General features: G+C 46.3%; 1 protein-coding gene across 7 annotated transcripts; it reads right to left on the bottom strand.

The window, feature by feature from the left end:
- Positions 1 to 5,397: 5,397 nt before the first annotated feature.
- FBXL14 (F-box and leucine rich repeat protein 14) lies at positions 5,398 to 12,215 on the bottom strand. Of its 7 annotated transcripts, XM_047065504.1 has the most exons (3): positions 11,760 to 11,851; positions 10,651 to 11,658; positions 7,427 to 9,253 (listed from the first exon to the last, which is right to left on the bottom strand). In XM_047065504.1, the coding sequence occupies exons 2-3, from the start codon at positions 11,583 to 11,585 to the stop codon at positions 9,166 to 9,168; spliced, it is 1,023 nt and encodes a 340-aa protein (XP_046921460.1). In that variant the 5' UTR covers positions 11,586 to 11,658; positions 11,760 to 11,851; the 3' UTR covers positions 7,427 to 9,165. The 7 variants fall into 7 exon arrangements, with proteins under 7 accessions (XP_046921454.1, XP_046921456.1, XP_046921459.1 ...); XM_047065498.1 differs by lacking the exon at positions 7,427 to 9,253 and adding an exon at positions 5,398 to 5,600 and having other exon boundaries at positions 10,651 to 12,215; XM_047065500.1 differs by lacking the exon at positions 7,427 to 9,253 and adding an exon at positions 5,398 to 5,600 and having other exon boundaries at positions 10,656 to 12,214.
- Between the last annotated feature and the right edge of the window lie 6,978 nt (positions 12,216 to 19,193).

Here is a 19,193-nt window from a genome sequence, read left to right as displayed (position 1 = left end):
GGGCCCCTCTTTACACTCTCTGTAGATGGGGCAACCAGAACTCAAGGAGCCTGGAAGGGGCTGTGCTGGATCACTTTAAATTTTTTTTTTAAATGTTTATTTATTTTTGAGACAGAGAGAGACAGAGCATGAATGGGGGAGGGGCAGAGAGAGAGGGAGACACAGAATCGGAAGCAGCTCCAGGCTCTGAGCCGTCAGCCCAGAGCCCGATGCGGGGCTTGAACACACGGACCATGAGATCATGACCTGAGCCGAAGCCAAGAGTCGGACGCTTAACCGACTGAGCCACCCAGGCGCCCCTGGATCACTTTAAATTAAGGACGTGGATGTGTGTGTAGACACCTTTATTTCTGTGGGGCAGCAACAGAGGGGACAGAAGGTTAGGAGAGCAGCGGCAGTGGCTGCCCTGTCTGCAAATAAGTAGTCTGGCTGTGTGGACTGGCAGCCCTCTTGGGTCAGGGCTTGCGGAGTTACCTGAAATTGTCTTCTTGGGTTACTAGAGTTGTCGCAAACCTTCTTTGCTGAAACCGAGCATGCAAAGCTGAGCCGCGTGGAGCTGGTAGGCAGCTGGTAGGCAGCGTTCAGGCCACTGGAGCCAACCGCTGCCTGTAGGGCCCGTGTGAGGGATGTCACTCGCCAGTGGCCCTGGAAACGCCTGTTTTCTGTTTCTCCCCGTGTACACTGTCACCCTAGCTTGCTTTCCCTGTACAACCAGGATGCGGGATAGAACATACTGCTCTCCTGACCACAGACGCTGACGGCTGTGGGGGGTGGGGTGGCCCCTGTGTCGGAGCAGGATGCTGGCAGGTGCACAGGGCCGTCACCTTCCATGCACATCCTCAGCCTCGGGCTCACCTCAGGCCAGCCTGGGGGCCTGGTAGCCGGAATGTTTGTCTCAAGTCGGATTCACACAAAGCAAGAGGGCCTGTCTTCTTGACGATGTGTGCTAGCCCAGGAGAGCTGTTCTTGGAGGCTGTGAATCAAAGAGCAACCCTGCTAGTTCCTTCCAACGACTGTCCTGAGAAACTGCGAGTCTTCAGTCTGTGCTTTCCCTCACTTAATTTCATTGCAATCGCTCTGAGGAGCCAGAATAACCTCAGCCTCACGTGGAGGGATGCAGGCTCCCCGGCCTTGCTACCACCTCTTTTCTTTATTTGGGCTGCTGTCCCTCAGGCTGTGTTTGGCATGGTCACTAACAATGGTATATTTCAGCTACAATGTCCGTAGAGCTGTCTGGGGAGATTTTCTGCTTTTGTAAGACATTCATGGATGATGCCGGGATTGCTAATTTGCTTCGTGGCTGGGCCCTGAGTTCCAGAAGTTTTTCCTTTTCTCTCATTCTCCAACCCAAACTATCCTCTGTATTAGTTAATAAAGCTGTGCCCTCCACAGTGAATGCAGCTTGGTAGAAGTAGCCACGGGGGATATCCACCTTCCACCTTCCACATTTTCATTCCGTGTTTGCACCAACTGCTCTTCAGATCCACGCTTTGATTCCCTGAGGCCAGACTACGGAGCACCTGGACAGCAAGAGCCCTCAGGCCTCTCCAGCCCTCAGCCTGCCCCTTATTGTGTGGTTTATGGAATCTGGCCAACTTGGCTTAGAAGTTCTTTTCTTTTTGTTTTAATTTCTCCTACCTTTTCCTAATGTCTGTTTTCCATAGGAGGAATTTAGATATGTGAGCAACCTCACACCTTTATCAGGCTCTTAAACATTTTCAATGTCATAGAGTCCTTTAGATTTTATGAAAACGTCTTCATCTGTAATAAAGATGCTCATTTTGTAAGAAAAATAGACACTCCTAAAATTTTAAAAATACTTTTGTTTTTCCTCAAAGGCTGTCTAGAATTTTTCATTACAGATGATATGTGCTCTTTTTTTTTGCCATAAAAAAAGCCAGAACTTCTACTCTTGCTGTTAAAACTCTCTCCACGGGGGCACCTCTCTCAGTTGGTTGGGCGTTCAACTTCAGCTCAGGTCATGATCTCACAGTCTGTGAGTTCGAGCCCTGCGTTGGGGTCTGTGCTGACAGCTCGGAGCCTGGAGCCTGCTTCGGATTCTGTGTCTCCCTCTCTCTCTGCCCCTCCCCTGCTCATGCTCTGTCTCTCTCTGTCTCAAAAATAAAAATAAAAACATTTTTAAAAATTAAAAAAAAAAACCTCTCTCCACGTATGACTAAAATTTCAGCCCATTTGTTCTCCCAAACTTCCCAAATATGACAATCTAACCAGATTTGTACAAGATGGTCTTTAAGAAAAATTAGAAATTGATGTTTGATTCCCACAGCCTCCAAAAGCAGAGCACTGTGAGCTAAATCAGGGAACCTTTCTGAGGTCACATCTGTTACCTTGCTCAGAGAACAAAGTGCTGTACACCTGGGCTCCTTTGAAGAGCTTCACTGATGTTTTAAAATTTAATTTCATCTTTTTGGTAATAATCCCTCCTTTGTCAGCTCTTAGACCCTGGGGAAATTCTTTGGGTTGGGGGGAAGATGGGGCGGGGGTGGTGACTGGAGGGCATTTGTCTGAGGGGGAAGGTTTGGGCGCCCCACTGGAAATAACCTCCAATTCGCAGACAATGCTGCCGCCTGCTGACAAAACATAGGGCTTGCAGGCTTTGTGGATAAATACGTTTCCTCTTTCTACTTTCCATCTTCCACATTGGAAAACAAATTTCCATTCATTTGTAGTAACTATGCTCTATTTTTCTGCCTTATAGTGGATCTTAAAATCATCTTAGTAGACTAGCGGGAAAGAAAAATACAAGGTTGGACTCCCAGCTACCTCTGATACTGGTGTAAACCTGATTCATAGCTGCGTCACAGTGGGGAGGATCAGTCTTGGGTGAGTGGGAAAGGTTTCTTGTTTTTTGCGGGGAGGGGGAAGGTCAAGGAGCAATGTAGAAGAAGTCAACATTTATTTTCCACCCCTGCCTTTCAGTAAAATGTAGTGCTTGACTTCTGTCTCCTAACTCGCATATATGCATTTTTTCAATTTTTTAAAAAGATTTTATTTTTTTTTTTTAATTTTTTTTCAACGTTTTTTTTTATTTATTTTTGGGACAGAGAGAGACAGAGCATGAACGGGGGAGGGGCAGAGAGAGAGGGAGACACAGAATCAGAAACAGGCTCCAGGCTCTGAGCCATCAGCCCAGAGCCTGACGCGGGGCTCGAACTCACGGACCGCGAGATCATGACCTGGCTGAAGTCGGACGCTTAACCGACTGCGCCACCCAGGCGCCCCTAAAAAGATTTTATTTTTAAGTAATCTCTATACTCAACGTGGGGCTTGAACTTCAAACCCCAAGATCAAGAGTTGCATGCTCTACTGACTCAATTTTTGTTTCTAAACTAAGCAGTAATGAGGCTGTTTGCTGCTAAATCCTATGTCGTACTTACTCAAGCGAATTTCTGCGGCTCCTCTTGTGAGTCCACTGAAATTTAGACCTTCATGTGTGGGAAGAAGATAGGGCAGCTGTCTTCCTTTGGGCCATGCTGCTCTAATTGTCGCCAGTTGACTCTGAGTACAATGGCAGGGCATCTGGCTAAAGTGCACAGACGTCAGCTAGGGTTGGAAGAGCCAGTCATCTATTCCAGATTCACAGAATGAGGAGACCTTGTCTGCTTCCTGCAGCAGCAAGCTGTGAGCCTGATAAAGCTTACATCAGAGAATCTGGTCAGACCATTTTTACAGAGTATTCCTGAAACTCTCGAAATTGTGTGCATTTGGAATGAACAAGAAGAGCTAGAAATTATCACTTTTTTCATTTCCATGTTGTTTCCTTTGGACACACCTACTGGTCTGGTCCTCTTTTTTGTTGTTGTTTTTTTGGTTCACAGTAGTGAGCTTTTGAGCTATGAAGCTAAGGTTTAAAACACTGAAGTATAATGGAAGGTGCAAATTAGTTGCCTTCCATCTAAGAACATTAAGAATTTGAGAGGTATAACTGTTGTTAATGCCTCCCTTATTTCATCCATCTGTCCACTTTTAGCCTCAGTGATTTTACTAAAGAGTCTAGGAATATTATGACTAATTCTTTTGGTTCCTCCCTACTTAGAGACCATTTCTCAAAAAGCAAATGGTAGCACACAAATGTGTGCATTAAAATGCCAGTTTAGGGTAAGGATTTCCTAAGGAGAAATATTATTATGGACGTTTGCAAATATTTTCATATTCTTTTCAGATGAGGAAAATAGTACTTGCAAGCCATGCTGAGTTATCCCTTGCTATTTATAACAAGTTAATCTGGTCTCAAAGAATGATTTTCCCACAGGCCAGGTCCAGTGACTCGAATCCATGATATGAGTAGTAATTACTGACAGACAGCTGTGTGCGAGGCCCCGTCCTTCTGGAGTGTGGATTACATAAACTGAGGAGCAATAAACATAACAGAGTGCCTGATATTAACAAATTAGACCCTTGTACTCTTTCTGGACAAGAGGGATTTGTAACTAAAACATCTGGTAAGTCAAGCCTTTTTACCTTTGAATGAAGAGGAAATAGCTGGTGATCCTGCAACTTGATTCTACTTTATAAGGATTGTGTGACAGGCATTGTAGTGTGCTGAACATGTGCGAACTCTTAACACCAGCACAGACTTACAGCATTCGTACTTCGCATCACTATTTGTGACAAAGCAGTGTTCTGGAAACCGGCTCAATTCCTCTGAGGACAACAGGGGACAGATTTAACACTACTAGCTACTTCAGTACCCTAGAGCCCATTTACCAACTTGCACTAGTTTTCCAGCTTCTCAAATAACTCTATATATGATGCTGACAAGACATATCTAAGTTTGCACAACGTAATAATACATATTAAATAGTAGTAACTTTCAGCAGTTGGTGGGGTTTGTTTTTGTTTTTGTTTTTTCCCTACTCCCAATGAAAACAGGCCCTGGTTTAGCACCTTTCTGAAGCCAGGGGTTAGGGTGGCCCTTTACAATACCTCAGGGAAAGATCAAAGAGCTACCGGCATGCTTATCACCCTCTGAGGTGGTCAGTCAAGTCTGCAGCAGTCGGTTCTGATAAGTACTCCTCATATCACCGTGGCAAAACCTTACCTTTGTCAAGCCTCTCTCCCCATTTATAAAATTAAGTGTGCAGTATCAACCAGATTTGTGAAAACAAACATTTGAGACAGAAAGTGAACACTGTGTCATGACTAAATTCTTCCAGCAGGTTGCATTCACATCCCTAACACTGTCCCCCCTTAAGTTTCTTTGCTGCTGCAGAAGACCTCATTCTTTTCTTTGCAATTGACACTATTTTCCACCATCACAAATAAAAGTGAACTTACAAGGATATGTGGCATTTGTGTTTTACACAATTATAGTCTAAGCACAATGAGATAATAAAAACGGAAGTCTTTTTTTAAAGAAAAGAATGTGCAATTTTCTGGGTTAACAAACAGCAAGCAGAGGAATTCCACTTCTGTTTTGTTTTATTTGTGGGGATGCTCAACATACCCCCACACTAGTGCTGCAGTTAAGATCTCAAGCTTACTTTCTCTTCCACCTTAACAGGAAGACTTGACTTTACATAGTACCAAATGTTCTGGGTTGGTACAGGCAACTCCACCAGGCAAAATCAGAGCAATCCCTGGAAAAGAGGAAAAGACTGAAACTGATCATTTGTGGACATTTAAATTTATCATTGTCTAGAAATACTTGTTTTCTATGCAAGACCTGAAAGTACCTGCTCTTTCTAGCTGTGCACTTACCTTTGCTAAGTTCTAAACTAGTAGTTGCCAGTGACCCAAATATGAATGTCTTATCTGTTTGATACCACTTTTCAAAATATTTTAACTTGCTACATCATATTGGAACAAAAACAAGATATGTGACCCAAGCATAGGCCTGTGTTTGACCATAGCTTTCCAGTTTCTAATCCTGTGCTCCACATTATCTCAACAGAAAGCCTCACCCCTGCCTCCGTAGGAGTTCAGAGGCATACAGAGTTTAGGCCTTGCCCTCTACTAAGTGGATAGAATGAACTTAAAAGGGACTGATGTGAGATGCAGGGAAGAGAAGGGCACCAGAGAGGGCGACTGATACATGACTTACTGTAGCCTCCCTTTCTCCAGCAGGGCAGCTGAGAGCAGAGGCCAGGGGCTCCCCCTTTCAGGGGACTGGCAAAAGACGGTTGTCAGAGGCTGCATGAGGTCTTGGTTTTGTTTTACAAATCTGATCTTTTAATCAAGAGGTTCTTATTCCTTGAAAACACAGTGGTCTCTGGGGGCCATACCTTTCCCCTTTGAAAACTTGAGTTCACATTTTCTAAGTCAAAAGTAAAAAAGGTTTTACTAATTCTGAGACCAGCGTCTATCTAGTAACTGCTGCAGGAAAGCACCAGGATTTAGGGAACAGGCCATACTTCAGTTTCCATATCAAGTGTCCTTTTTAAAGAGAAAAGTCCTTACCTTTAAAAGGAAACTCCAATAAAAGAAACATTTGCTTTTTCAGATCTTTGTTGATTTGAATCAGGAAAGAATATGATCAGTTTGAATTTTCTAAACTATTTAAAGACAGGCTGTAAGTTAGGCAAGCATCCCTGTCTCTGTTGCCAAATGTGGGGTAAATCAGGTGTGGGGCAGGGGGGGCTCCCCCACTTTAGGACTGAGGAATCCCACAGGAGGGAGTCCACAGCAGGGAGCATCATGCAACAATGCCCAGCACTTCTAGCTAGAGGCCTAGCATGGTCCTTATGGGGCTGCAGAAACTGTCTGGACCCCAGTGAGGTTGCACTGATAATCTTTTCCAGACAGACTTCAAGGGCTATTGCCCAATGAGGCTCAGAAAAGAAAGGTATGTGGAGCCCTGTCCTCACCACTACCCAGTTTCTATGAGGTTTATTACTTCTAGATGATAAAGTTTACACTAAGGTCCTGTTTTGGTTTTTCACTTCTGAAGTTTCAGCAAATACCTGAACCAGGTTTTCCTGTTATTCTAAAAGTTGCCCTAAAGTGCTTTTTAACTTTTGTAGCGCCCACAAAACATCTTATTTTCTTTAGTGCTTCTAATTCCTGTAGGTATGGCGGAGATCAGATCCACCCATATTCCCTTTAAGTAGTGCCCTGTGGCATGAGCTTGTCCACACTGTGATCAATCAGTTGCCACTCATTTCTGTGAGGTCACCTTACTGGAAACCAAGGTACGATTAGTAACTAAACCTTCTTAGGAACGGAAGGGAGCTGGACTTTGGAAGTGGACTTGGTTTGAGTCCTGGTTCCCCTCAATTAGTGGCTGGGTGACTTAAGGCAAGTAGTATGCCTTATCTGGAAATAAGAATACCTGTTTCAACAGGTTGCTTTGAAGACTAAAAGGAGAAATATTCAGGTACCATGCAAAGCATACCATAGGTTCTCAACACATATTCATTTCTTTCTACCCATGAAGGTTGAGAGATAAACAGTTAACCTTGACTGATGAAAGTAAATGGTTTATTCATCGTTTCCAGAGACACTCCAGATATATTAAGCATACCCAGTTCAGCATGAGGACAGTAGGCCCATGATCTTAACTTTCAAACATTCATTCACCGGCCTTTAATCAGGCTTATATTTATTTAGCCTTGCAAGTAAAAAACAAAACCAAACAGAAAAGTGGAAAACTTCCTGTTAGTTGGTAGGACTGTGTATTAAAATGAAGAATGTGAGCACAGAGTCCAAGACTTAGGAGGTGCTCAAATTTTGATGGACTGAATCTGTACAGTCATGCAGTCTGGGAGAAAGATCCTCTAAGAACTTAGAGCTTATGGAACCTTCATGCATTATAGTGCCAAATCAGAAAGCTGACCCTAATTCCAAGTCCAGACTTCTTATTAGGGTTCACACATCACCCCCACCCCTGCCCCAGGCCATAAGCACTTGCAACCTAAGAGGGAAGAAAGAGATCCACACCTTCCCCAAAGAAAAGGAAGATGGATCTAGTGTCAGGCTCAATTAGACCCAATTGTGATAGCTCTCCAAAAAGGAACAATGCAGCTTTTGTGATAGGCTCCAGCAGAAAGCTTGGAAATTTTACAAAACAACCTTACCCCGAGAGAAACTTGGGTTCTAGCTCTCTTCCTGGAAAGAGGGGTCTTTGCAGGAAAGTTTTATACCACTCTTACTAGCTCTTGCTGGGATCAGTATTTTTGGTTTAAAAAAAATCTCAGAAACAACGAGAAAGACCTATGTGAAACCAGGAATATGCACTGCTCCACTGTTTGAGCGCTTATACCCTTCCACTTCCACAGGGTGTCGATTATTTAGTTAATGTCTACCAAAGGGAACTCTTTGCTAGAATTGTTGGTATTCATTTATCTGCCCTGAAGAATTCTAAGAACCCTCACCACAGTGGATCGAGTGGCCAGCTTCAGAGCTGGAAGTGCTTAAAATGCAAATGTGCAAGAACTCCTGGCCAACCTCCCCATCCCCCAGGAAAGTGCTTAAATACAGCCAGGCCTGGAGGAGAATGTTAAAAAGAGGGGCTGAACTGCCTTCCTCCTCTCCACTAGGACCCTCACTCACACTGTGAGATTCAGCATGCATGAGTGAGCAAGAGAGAGAGCGAGCAAGGACAGCGCTCTTTTAACTTTCTGAACAATGGCTTCAGTTCCCTCCACCCTTCACCATTTCACATCCTCCCCACACCCACTCAGAGTGGAAAGAAACCCCTCTTTCTCCCCCACTTCCACATCCCATGAGCCATTTTTCAACAGGACCCCTTGATCTCATTTCCACCCTGGGGAAACCGTGACTCTTACAGATCACGTTTTTAAAAAGTTCCATTTTGTTCAGCTTTTTAAAATTTCCATGTTGTTGACAGTTTAAAACCAAGAATTATACCAATCTCCAGTCCAGTCACATTTCTAGAAACAAAACATTTAGGTGTCAGTGGTAAACCTCATACAGAATAAATGTTTAACTGTGAGCTTACTCACACCACATAGGATGCACCAAACCCTATACCTTATTTCCTCTTAGAGTACACAAACAGCACCTCCTACTTTGGCGTGGGCCCAAACACACACTGCCTTCAAAATAATTCACAGATACAAGGTTTTTTGTTTTTGTTTTTTTTTTTTCAAAAACATACTTCATATTTCCTCTTTTATTATATAAATATCAGTTTAACCTTTTACTGTAAGAATATAAACGTTTTAAGAGGATCTTTGTTATTATTTATACAAATTCACAAACAGTACAATTAATTGATAAAGGTCTCTGGGTTTCTTTAACTCCATGGTCTCGCAGGTTGCTGTGGAGGATTCTAAAAAAATAAACAAACAAACAAAAACTCCAACAGAAATATACATCCTACTCAAAAGCAATTTTTTTTTTTAAAGCCACGAGTCCCAACCCCCACCAAAATAAAGAAAGCCATCTATTCCTCCATTTAGAAACAGATTTTTGTAAAACCCACAAACTCCCATTGTATTAACAGAACAGAGATGAGACAGGAGTTTCAGTCTCCTCCCCTTCACGTTACAGCCCCAGGGGCTCCGTAGGCCAACTCTGCCCCTCTGCTTCCAACAGGAAGCCTCACTGTGTGACCTTTTTGTGGGGAAACTTGGAAGAGGGTGAGGGTAGGGCAGAATTTGCATATATAATAATCATTTTCAAGACACAATCTGCGTCTCAAGCAAACAAACAAAAGTTCAACTCTCATTTCTTCCACACATTTGTGCTATAAATTAAGTCAAGATTTATGGACACCATTGGGCCCTCAAATCCCAATGGACGGGGAGAAAAAATTCTAGCCAGAATGTGGAAGTGGACACACTGGATGGATGGGGTTTGGGAAGAAGCCAAAACAAAATGGACGTACAAACCCAATGGGCATCTTTCCAGTCTAGGCACAAAAATGTTTCAGTCTCAAAATATCTCTCTTGTAGAATTCCAGGGCTTCAGAGAAAAAAGTAAACTAAAACGAGGTAGCCAGACATATATATATGTATATATATATAATTTATATATATATAATATATAGACTATATTCAGCAGAAAAAAAAAGAACCGTGATTTCGAATTTCTCTAAAAAATGAAAATAAGAAAAAGAAAGACAATAAAAAGGAAATGAACGTGAATAGCAGAGCACTGTAGGAGAAGGGAGGAGAAGAGCCTGGGATTAGTTACAAAGTGGAAGGAAGAAGGGTGAAAAGGCCGTGGTAGTTGGGTTTGCTCTTTATACATTTCAAAATAAAAACCAGATCACAGTATTCAAATGAAAGCTTAAGTGAAGGCAGACATTTTCCTCAACTCCCCAGGGTTTTAAGGACTAGTCACTCCCCACCCCCTCCCCCATTTCCAAATGCAAAGCAGTGGGGGGATACAGTAGCTCAAACAGTCCTCCATCCCCCTGCCGAGAGGAGTGGGTGGGTAAGTAGCTGATTCAATCTCTCTATCCTCAGGGAAAAAGAGAGGGGAGTTAAGGTAGGGGTAGCAGAGGAACCCCAGATGCAATGAGAATGGGTGCATAGTGGGCCGAGGTGCTGGAGGAGGGAGAAAATGAGCCTGAGGCTTCGTGTCACTGCCCCCATCTCATCCACTACAATGATCTATGTGTAAGTGTGCATGTCAAGTGTTGGGGGCGGGGGGGAGGGAAGTGTGGTGGTGACCGGAGGATGAACAGGGTGGGACAAGGGGAGCAGGTGCTGCTGCCCTCACCTGACCTTCTCACTGTCCGTCATCTGCCAGAGTCCTAGGTTGAGTACCTTGAGGCAGGGCAGCTGCGTGATGCGCTCCAGGCCGCGCTTGGTGATTCGGGTGCAGCCATACAGGTCTATGCCAGTGAGCTGGCTCAGGTGCTCCGCAATCAGCTCCAGGCCCTTGTCTGTGATGCGCACACACTGTCCGATGTTGAGCGTGCGCAGCCCATGCATCTGCCGCACCATGCGGTTGATGCCATCGTCGCTTATGTGGCAGGAGCAGAGGGACAGGGACTTGAGGCCGTCCAGGCCCTGAGCTATGTAGGCCAGACTCTGGTCCCCCACCTTGTCACAGAACGACACATCCAGCCCCGAGAGGCGAAGGCTGCCCATGGCCAGATGCATGATGCCAGTGTCACTGATGTTGTCGCAGGAGCGCAGGTTAAGGCTGCGTAGGCTGCCCATGTGCGACAGGTGCAGGAGGCCCGCGTCCGAGATGCCCCCGCAGAAACTGAGGTTGAGGAGCCTCAGGCCCGTCAGCCCCCGGGAGATGTGCTTTAGAGAAAGGTCAGTCAGCTTCTGGCAGTCCTGCAGCGTAAGCTGCTCCAGGCCCAGGCAGCCCTCGGCGGCGCTGCGCGTCATGCCGGCCAGGTGCCCTATGCCCACGTCCGAGAGGTGGCGGCAGCTGCGGAGATTAAGGCTCTTGAGGCGCTGCAGGCCCCAGGCGATGAGCAGGAGACCGGTATTGGTGATGTTGCTGCAACCCCCCAGCTCCAGCACCTCCAGGCCCTTGAGGTACTGGGCTATGCGGCCCAGGCTGCTGTCGGTGATCTGCTTGCAGAGACTCAGGTTCAGGGCACGCAGGGAGCCGATCTCCTGCACAAACGCGTGGCCCAGCCCGTTGTCAGTGAGGTTGTAGCAGCCGCTTAGGTTGAGGCTCTCGATGTTGGCCATGCCCTGGATCACGTAGCTGAGGCTGCGGCGGAGGCTCAGGATCTGCACACGGCGGATACCCCGGGCCTGCAGGCTGGGGAACAGCGACGGGTTGGCCCGGCGCAGGTGCAGCTTGGCCTCCACCCCCCGCCACACCGACTTGTGGTAGGCGGCGTCCCGCCAGGCCGTGCACACCTGCGCCGCGCGCCCCTTATCCCGGACGTCCAGGTAGCCGAAGATCATGGCCAGCAGCTCGGGGAACAAGCACGAGATGTGGGTCTCCATCTTCCTCCTCCCCCCTCCGCGGCGCCGGGGGGAGGAGGCGCGGGCCCCGCCGCTCCTGCCCCGAGAGGCGACAAGAGCGGTTCGCCCCGGCCGCTGCCGCCGCCGCCTCGGGCCCAACGGACGGCTCCTCCCCGCCTTCCGGCTCCGGCCGCCGCCGCCGCTCCTCCTCCTGGTCCGTCCGTCCTTCCTTCCTTCCTGCCGGCTTCGCCTCCCTTCCCTTCCCTCCCCCCGCCCCGGGCTCCGCTCGGTCCTCACATCCCGGGCGGGGAAGGCGCCCTCTCACTCACTCCCGAGCCCGGCCGGGCCGCCGCCTCCGCCGCCTCCGCCGCCTCGGGTCTAACCACGCCGCGCTCGGGCCGCGCCGCTCCGCCCGCTCCGCCGCCGCTCCCACGCCCCCTGCCGCATCCTCTGCCTCCTGCCACTGCCGCCGCCGGCCGCCGCCGCTGCTGCTCCGGGCCGGGGGGCCCCGGGGGCTGCGAGCACGGGCTCCGGGCGCCGAGGAGGCTTCCTGCTGCCTTTGTCTCTCGCCCGCTTTTCAAACCTCCCAGCCCGGGCCGCCCGCACTCCGCCGCCCAGGCGGGGGGACCTGGAGGCCAATCCGGGCCACCGGGCGCACGTTCCTTCTCCCCCCCGCCGTCCGCGGCCAGTTGGGAGCTGCCGGCCCGGGCACGGAGGACGCCGCGGCCGGCGCGGCCGGAGCGCGGCTCGGCGCCGGGCCCGGAGCGAGCAGGCGGGCCGCGCGTTTGGTAGAGTCCGGGCCGGACCCCTCTGCCCGACTGCTCCTTCGCGCGTCCCCTCCCTCACTCCCGCCGCGCTCCCCCCGCGCGCGCTCGCGCAATGGTACGAGCCTGCGCTGCCGGAACTGTCGGAGCCGTTACCCTGGAAACCGAGTTCTTCCTAGTCTAGCCGCCCCGATTTTTAACCCTGTAGGCGCCATTTGAGAGCAGCTGTCAGCCAGGCTCTTCCCCACCCTTCTCCTTTTCACCCTGTAGCCCGCTATTGAGCCATTCCCTTTCTGGGCCACGCCCCAACCCCATTCCTTCTCTTTTTCTTTGCTGCTGACGTCTGCGCAGTCTTTTCCCATAGTTTACCCCTGCAATTCCTGACCCCCTACTTTACACCCTTCTCCCTTTATTATCCTTGCAAGACCCTCTTCCAGTGGTAGTACTCAATAATCATCACTCCGACTCTCCTTCCTTCTTTTACTGTCCTTAATGCCCCTTAACATGTCTCTGCTATCACACCCCCAATTCTTCCAACGGGGCTGTTTCCTACGATTCCTTTCTCTCCAGTCTTGTGCCTCAAATTATGAAGAAACTCGACTTTATTCATCTCTGCCCTAGCTTATCACTGACCCTCTCCGGCCCTCATGCTAGAAGTATCCATTACCGCTTCCATCTAGCGTCTTCTGGTTGTGTCCATACGCCTCTGTGAGTACTTTATACATCAAAACTTCCCTCCACTTCCGCACTTGGCTGCTGAACTGTGAACTGAACTGTCGGGAGCGCCACAGATGTCCTCCCATCTCCTCAGCCTGCTTTACACTTAGAAGGGAGCAGCCGTCCCTAAGCCTTGTTTTGTGATCTTTTCCTTTCTCCCCAGCCTTTTAGACTACCTACAGTTTTAGGGACAGTTGTATGATAGTATATTTGTATGTACAAACACAAAGATACTGTTTAAATAAAATACAATGACTATTGGGCTTGGTTTAAAATGCTCCAAGCAAATGTCTGTTGGTCTGTCAACTGTTTCATTGAACCAGGGCAGTGCTCTCTTCTACAATGTGGCTCCTGAGTCTTAAATGCCACACTGAATATAGGATTTCAGAGTTTCCTTTTAACTATCCCCAAACCATGAATCTTTGCATCAGAGAAAATGACCCTATTTTTAATGAACTTATGGGTCCGTACAACTTGATACAGGACAACCTGATCTGTTTATCGGAAAAGGAAAATGGTTTCATTGATTGTTTGAGGACCTGAACAAAATTTTGAATGGGCTCCATTTTCAGTATATGAGATTAGCTTTTGGCCACTTCTCTTTGCTCAAGAGACCAATACAAGTGCATACAGATTCACTAATAGGCATAATATATATTACACACACCCCATCCACCTCTCCTATTTCTTAAAATTTTTTTAAAGTTTTCTTTATTTTGAGACAGAGCGACCTTGTGCACACAAGTGGGGGAGGGGCAGAGAGAGGGAGAGAGAATCCTAAGCAGGCTCAGCACCCTCAGTGCAGAGCCCTAACCCACAAACTGTGAGATCACGACCTGAGCCAAAGTCAGAGGCTCAACGCTCAACTGACTAAGCCACCCAGGTGCCCCTACCTTTCCTGTCTATAAATCAGGAAATGCAGAAGCAAAAACTCTTACACATTTGCCACCTCACCCACATTACACATGATGTGAGGCCCATAGATTTTTATAACCTCTCTGAAATAATGGACTGTACTGTTAGTCACCTAGATGATACAGATGTGCTGAGGCAATAATTTCAGGCCATACCTGAGCCAACACTCTTCTCCTAGAGTGTATCTGGCCTTATGTTTGTCTCAGTCACTTATGACTAAATTTTTACCTTAAACTCTACATGAAAGTCACTTTTTTGTCGTTCTGTAGATGTAGATGTATTTGTATTGATGTCAAAGTATCAGTCCAAAACAACTTAATCCTACTTAACACAAAACAAAGTGCTAGACCACACATGGGGTAGGGGGAGCGGATTTGTAAACTGGGAGCATGACCTGAAGAAAAGGAGCTTACTGGTTTTCCTCCTCTAGACAGGGTATTGTTCTCAACTCTGAAGAGTCATTCAGTGATGCCCAGAAACACTTTCTCTAGAAGTTGGCCACTTGATCCTAGTTCTACCAAAACTTTTTCCTGAGTTTTATTAATACAGAGCCTTTTGTTGAAGACGTTCAAACATATTTCAAGGATTTGCAGTAATATGATTATTTTCATGTTCAACAAATAGGAAAATAAACATCAAGAAGCATCTCAGAAAATGAACATTAGTGGAGAAAAGGAAGTGTGGCATCAAATGAGCCCTATGCTGTCTGGAGATATGGTGACTTTTTATAGCATTGAGAAAATGTCTCCCCTTTCTGGGTGTCAGTTTCCTTATGTAACAGTAGGGTGATTTGACTGGATAATCTTCAGGGACCTTTCCAGTATTAACACCCTGGGAGACCATGAGCCTAGATTAGTCCTACTGGCTTCTCAACGCTGGAGCTTGCGCATTGTTCTTAAGACAGGCCAGAGTTTAAAATATTTTCACATGCAATGGCTCCTTGGGGATTTTGGTTTAGGCTCAGATTTGGGACACAAAAATGGATGCAGCATATTAGAGAGCAGAGACCTTGATTATCTGAGAATGATGGATACCAATGTAGAAAATCCTGTGGATAGCTGTTCATTCCCCCCCCCTCCCCCCCGCCACTTTGCTGAACTTTATTAAAGCAAAAGCAAAGGTAAATCTCTAGAACATAGTCATTTTTCTGGGATTCTTCCCTCAAAAATATGACAGTTGATTTCCAAACACATGCTAGAGTGTACATGGTTCCCAACTATACTTGTCAGTGAGAAGCTGAAATCCTAAGATGTACATCTTCCAACTGTCTGTGGTCTGTCTTTGGATCAACAGTAATTGCCTGAACAGCTACTATGGCTTCATTAATTTTTGCCTGTAGGTCTCTGAGCTCTTCTATGTGCAGCAATTACAGATTTTGAGCACTTCATTAACAACTGCATCTCCAGTGTCAAAACCAAGAATATATTTATCTAAAGTAACAGGCAAACCCTCTTTTGTTTGATTTGCTTTAGCAACTGCATCCTGCTCAGGTGCTCCTGGACCAAAATGCGAGTTGCCTTAAGCATTACCAGGTAACCATTAAGATGCTGAATCTGAGGGGCGCCTGGGTGGCGCAGTCGGTTGGGCGGCCGACTTCGGCCGGGTCGCGATCTTGCGGTCTGTGAGTTCGAGCCCCGCGTCGGGGTCTGGGCTGATGGCTCAGAGCCTGGAGCCTGTTTCCGATTCTGTGTCTCCCTCTCTCTCTGCCCCTCCCCCGTTCATGCTCTGTCTCTCTCTGTCCCAAAAATAAATAAACGTTGAAAAAAAAAAAATTTAAAAAAAAAAAAAAAAGATGCTGAATCTGAAGAAAGTTAGCCAAAGCCATTACACCAGCCTTAAGATCAGGATTATTTACATCCAAATTGATCAGTGCCTCTACACTGTCAGCATTTTTTGTGTTATCAGGTAGCAAGCCCTTGTATTTTTCAGCATTGTCTCCATACTCAAGTCTAACGGCTAAACCAAGAAGCCAGTGAATTACTTCTTGTTGATCTTGAATCCTGAAAGGACAGTTAACATGTCTGAGATACTTTTCAAAGGACTTGGACCAGTCACTGCTGTGGATGTTTTTTAAACTACCTCTGCCTTCAATCTTGTGGTGTTTGATTTTCTGGTCTTCAAGTCAAACAATAAGGTTTCTAAATTCTGTTTCAGTTTTTCAGTTGAAGCTAGCAGGGTTGTGGTAGTTGAGGGCCATCAGCTTGCCTTGGAACGTGGTCCCTGCTTCTTGCTTTGGTTCCCTGGGCGTGGGTTGGGAGAGGGGAGGCAAGGAGGGGCAGGCAGCACAGGCACTGTTCGTGTTCTAAGGACTTGTTCAGATTTTCGTATATGGTTCAATAAGTTGCAACCAGAAAGGAGTTTTTTTCTGAATGAGCTATTCTGTATAGAAACAAAAATGAGAGCCCTGTATAAGAAGTCTCTCCAAAACTTTATCAAGAATTTTAAAGGAACTAGATTTTCAGATGGGTGTGTTTTTCATCTGGGTGAGGCCTGGGAAAATTGAGAGGCCCAACCCGGATATCAAGCTTACTTAAGGGTGTGTGTACTTCCTCGTTCAGAGAAGGAAGATCTGGCAGGAAAGATCGGAAGAGATCTGCAGCTTTTTAAAGTCATTCAAAAAAATATAGATCCAAAACTAGTGACCCTGAGTCTAGCTGGTAAGTGTTGGATCAAAGGAGTTAAAATATGTTGTGTGTGTTTTGTATTAACTCTAAAGTATCCATGGCACTACTGTGTAGTAGACACTCTGTAAAGGTTTTTGAACTGAAATGAATGAGAACAGTAATAACATAATATCTTTATGAAAGACTTCATGCATATCAAAACGTCTCCAAGAATCTGGACAACCAATAGCAACGGACATCTGAGGTTTATAAAATGGTACCTTTCCAACTACTTTCCAACTTCAAGATTTCTTGATGGAAACATTCTTTCTATTCCTTCCTAGTCCAGTAAAACCTTGGATTGCGAGTAACTTGTTCTGCAAGTGTTCCGCAAGATAAGCAAATATTTCTAATAAATTTTAACTTGATAAAAAGAGCTATGTCTTGCAATACAAGTAGTATGTGAGGTCGAATGTCACATGATCATAACTGAGCCAATGGTTCTTCAAATTTGCTTTGATATATAAGTGCTTTGGATCACAAGCATGTTTCTGGAACGAATTATGCTCGCAAACCAAGGTTTTACTGTATTACTAAATGAGAGTTTCTTGGGGCATCTCTCAGACATTTCTCCAAAGAAGATACACAAATGGATAATGAGCATATGAAAAGATGCTAAACATCAGTAATTGTTAAGGAAATGTAAATCAAAAGCACAATAAGATACCACTCACATCTATTAGGATGGATACTATTAATAAAATAGAAGATAACAAGAGTTGGTGAAAATGTAGAGAGACTGGAACCCTGGCATACTGTTAGTGGGAATGTAGATGGTTCAGCCCCTGTGGAAACTAGTATCATGGGTCCTCAAAAACTTAAAAACAGAATTACCATAGGGGTGCCTGGGTGGTTCAGTTGGTTGAGGGTCTGACTCTTAATCTCAGCTCATGTCTTGATCTCAGGATGGTGAGTTCGAGCTCGTTGGGCTCCACACTGGGCATGAAACCTACTTAAAAAAAAAAAAAATTAAACAGAACGAACATTTTGAAATAAAGATGTGAATAAAAGGAAAAAATCGGTGAAAGTTGTTCTCATATCAACAAATTGCCAGGAATACCCTGAAATATTTGTTTACTCTTTCTAGGTTATTAATTTGCTATATCCTGTAAACATGGGCTTTATCCACCACAATAAAAATAAGGACTTGGGGTCTGGGTAGCTAGAGCCCTCTCATTAGGATAGCTGTGCACTTTATTATTATTATTATTATTATTATTATTACTATTATTATTATTTGAGGGGGGCAGAGGGAGGTTTCCCAAGGAATTTATTTGGGCCAACCTGGGGACAGGGAAGCTTTGCATCTGAAAGAAAATGTTGGGCCTTTTGGTGGTGAAGTGTGGCTCTCCCTGGGGCCACAGGACCAGATGGGACAGTGGGAACTTGATCTTGGAGTCCTGGAACTGCTTGGCTGCCAGTGGGCTGCCCTTGCTGGCTGCAGTCCTCACCTTCATGATCTGGATCGAGTGAGCGCTGTGCCAGTGCCTATGTCAGGACAGCACCGGGTGCCAGAGCCTGCAGTGGTCGGTCCCCATACTTCGGGTACGTGCCGTGGGTGCCGTTGCTGGAGTCATAGCGCAGCCAGGCTCTGAAGCTCTTCCCCCACAAGGAGCATTTCTTGCACCCCTGTCTGCAGCAGACAGTTGCGCCTGAAGACTTTTTCGTCTTCCTCAGCTGAGACACAAAGTACCAGAAGGGGGGGCTTGGTCCCAATATGATTAGGTGCAAAAGATTCCCTGGCCATAGAGGGGCTGAGTGCTGCATTGGGGGTGGGCAGGCCGCCCCCCACCACCTTGGACCGTTGTAGGGTGCCCGAGGCCTTCGTGGGGCACTCTCGGCCTGTCGCCACCACCATGAAAGGCGACTGTGCACTCTATTGTCTGAACTAGAAAAATTCATGAGAGTGAAAGGGATTGCCAATAATGATCACCCCCAGATGAATGGTCACTCCCTCCTTCTACCCTGGAAGTGGGGTTGCCATTTGTAAGTTGTAATTTGCAACTTTTGAGTATTAACTTTAATGTATATTTTCATATTTTCAGGCACCTAACCAAAGGATTAGAAGTACTCTGATAGTGGGGTGCCTCGGTTAAGCATCCCACTCTTTTTTGGGGCACCTGGGTGCTCAGTTAAGTGTCCGACCTCAGCTCAGGTCACGATCTCATGGTTCGTGAGTTCGAGCCCCATGTCGGGCTCTGTGCTGACAGCTCAGAGCCTGGAGCCTGCTTTGGATTCCATCTCTCTCTCTCTCTCTCTCTCTCTCTCTCTGCCCCTCCCCTGCTCATGCTCTGTTTCTCTCTCTCAAAAATGAATAAACTTAAAAA

The sequence above is a fragment of the Lynx rufus genome, unplaced genomic scaffold (genome assembly GCF_022079265.1).
Source record: "Lynx rufus isolate CCGP_SWC_20201006 ecotype Redwood Valley unplaced genomic scaffold, mLynRuf1.p SCAF_7, whole genome shotgun sequence".
NCBI lineage: Eukaryota > Metazoa > Chordata > Mammalia > Carnivora > Felidae > Lynx > Lynx rufus.
This window is presented reverse-complemented; position numbering and strand designations above follow the sequence as displayed.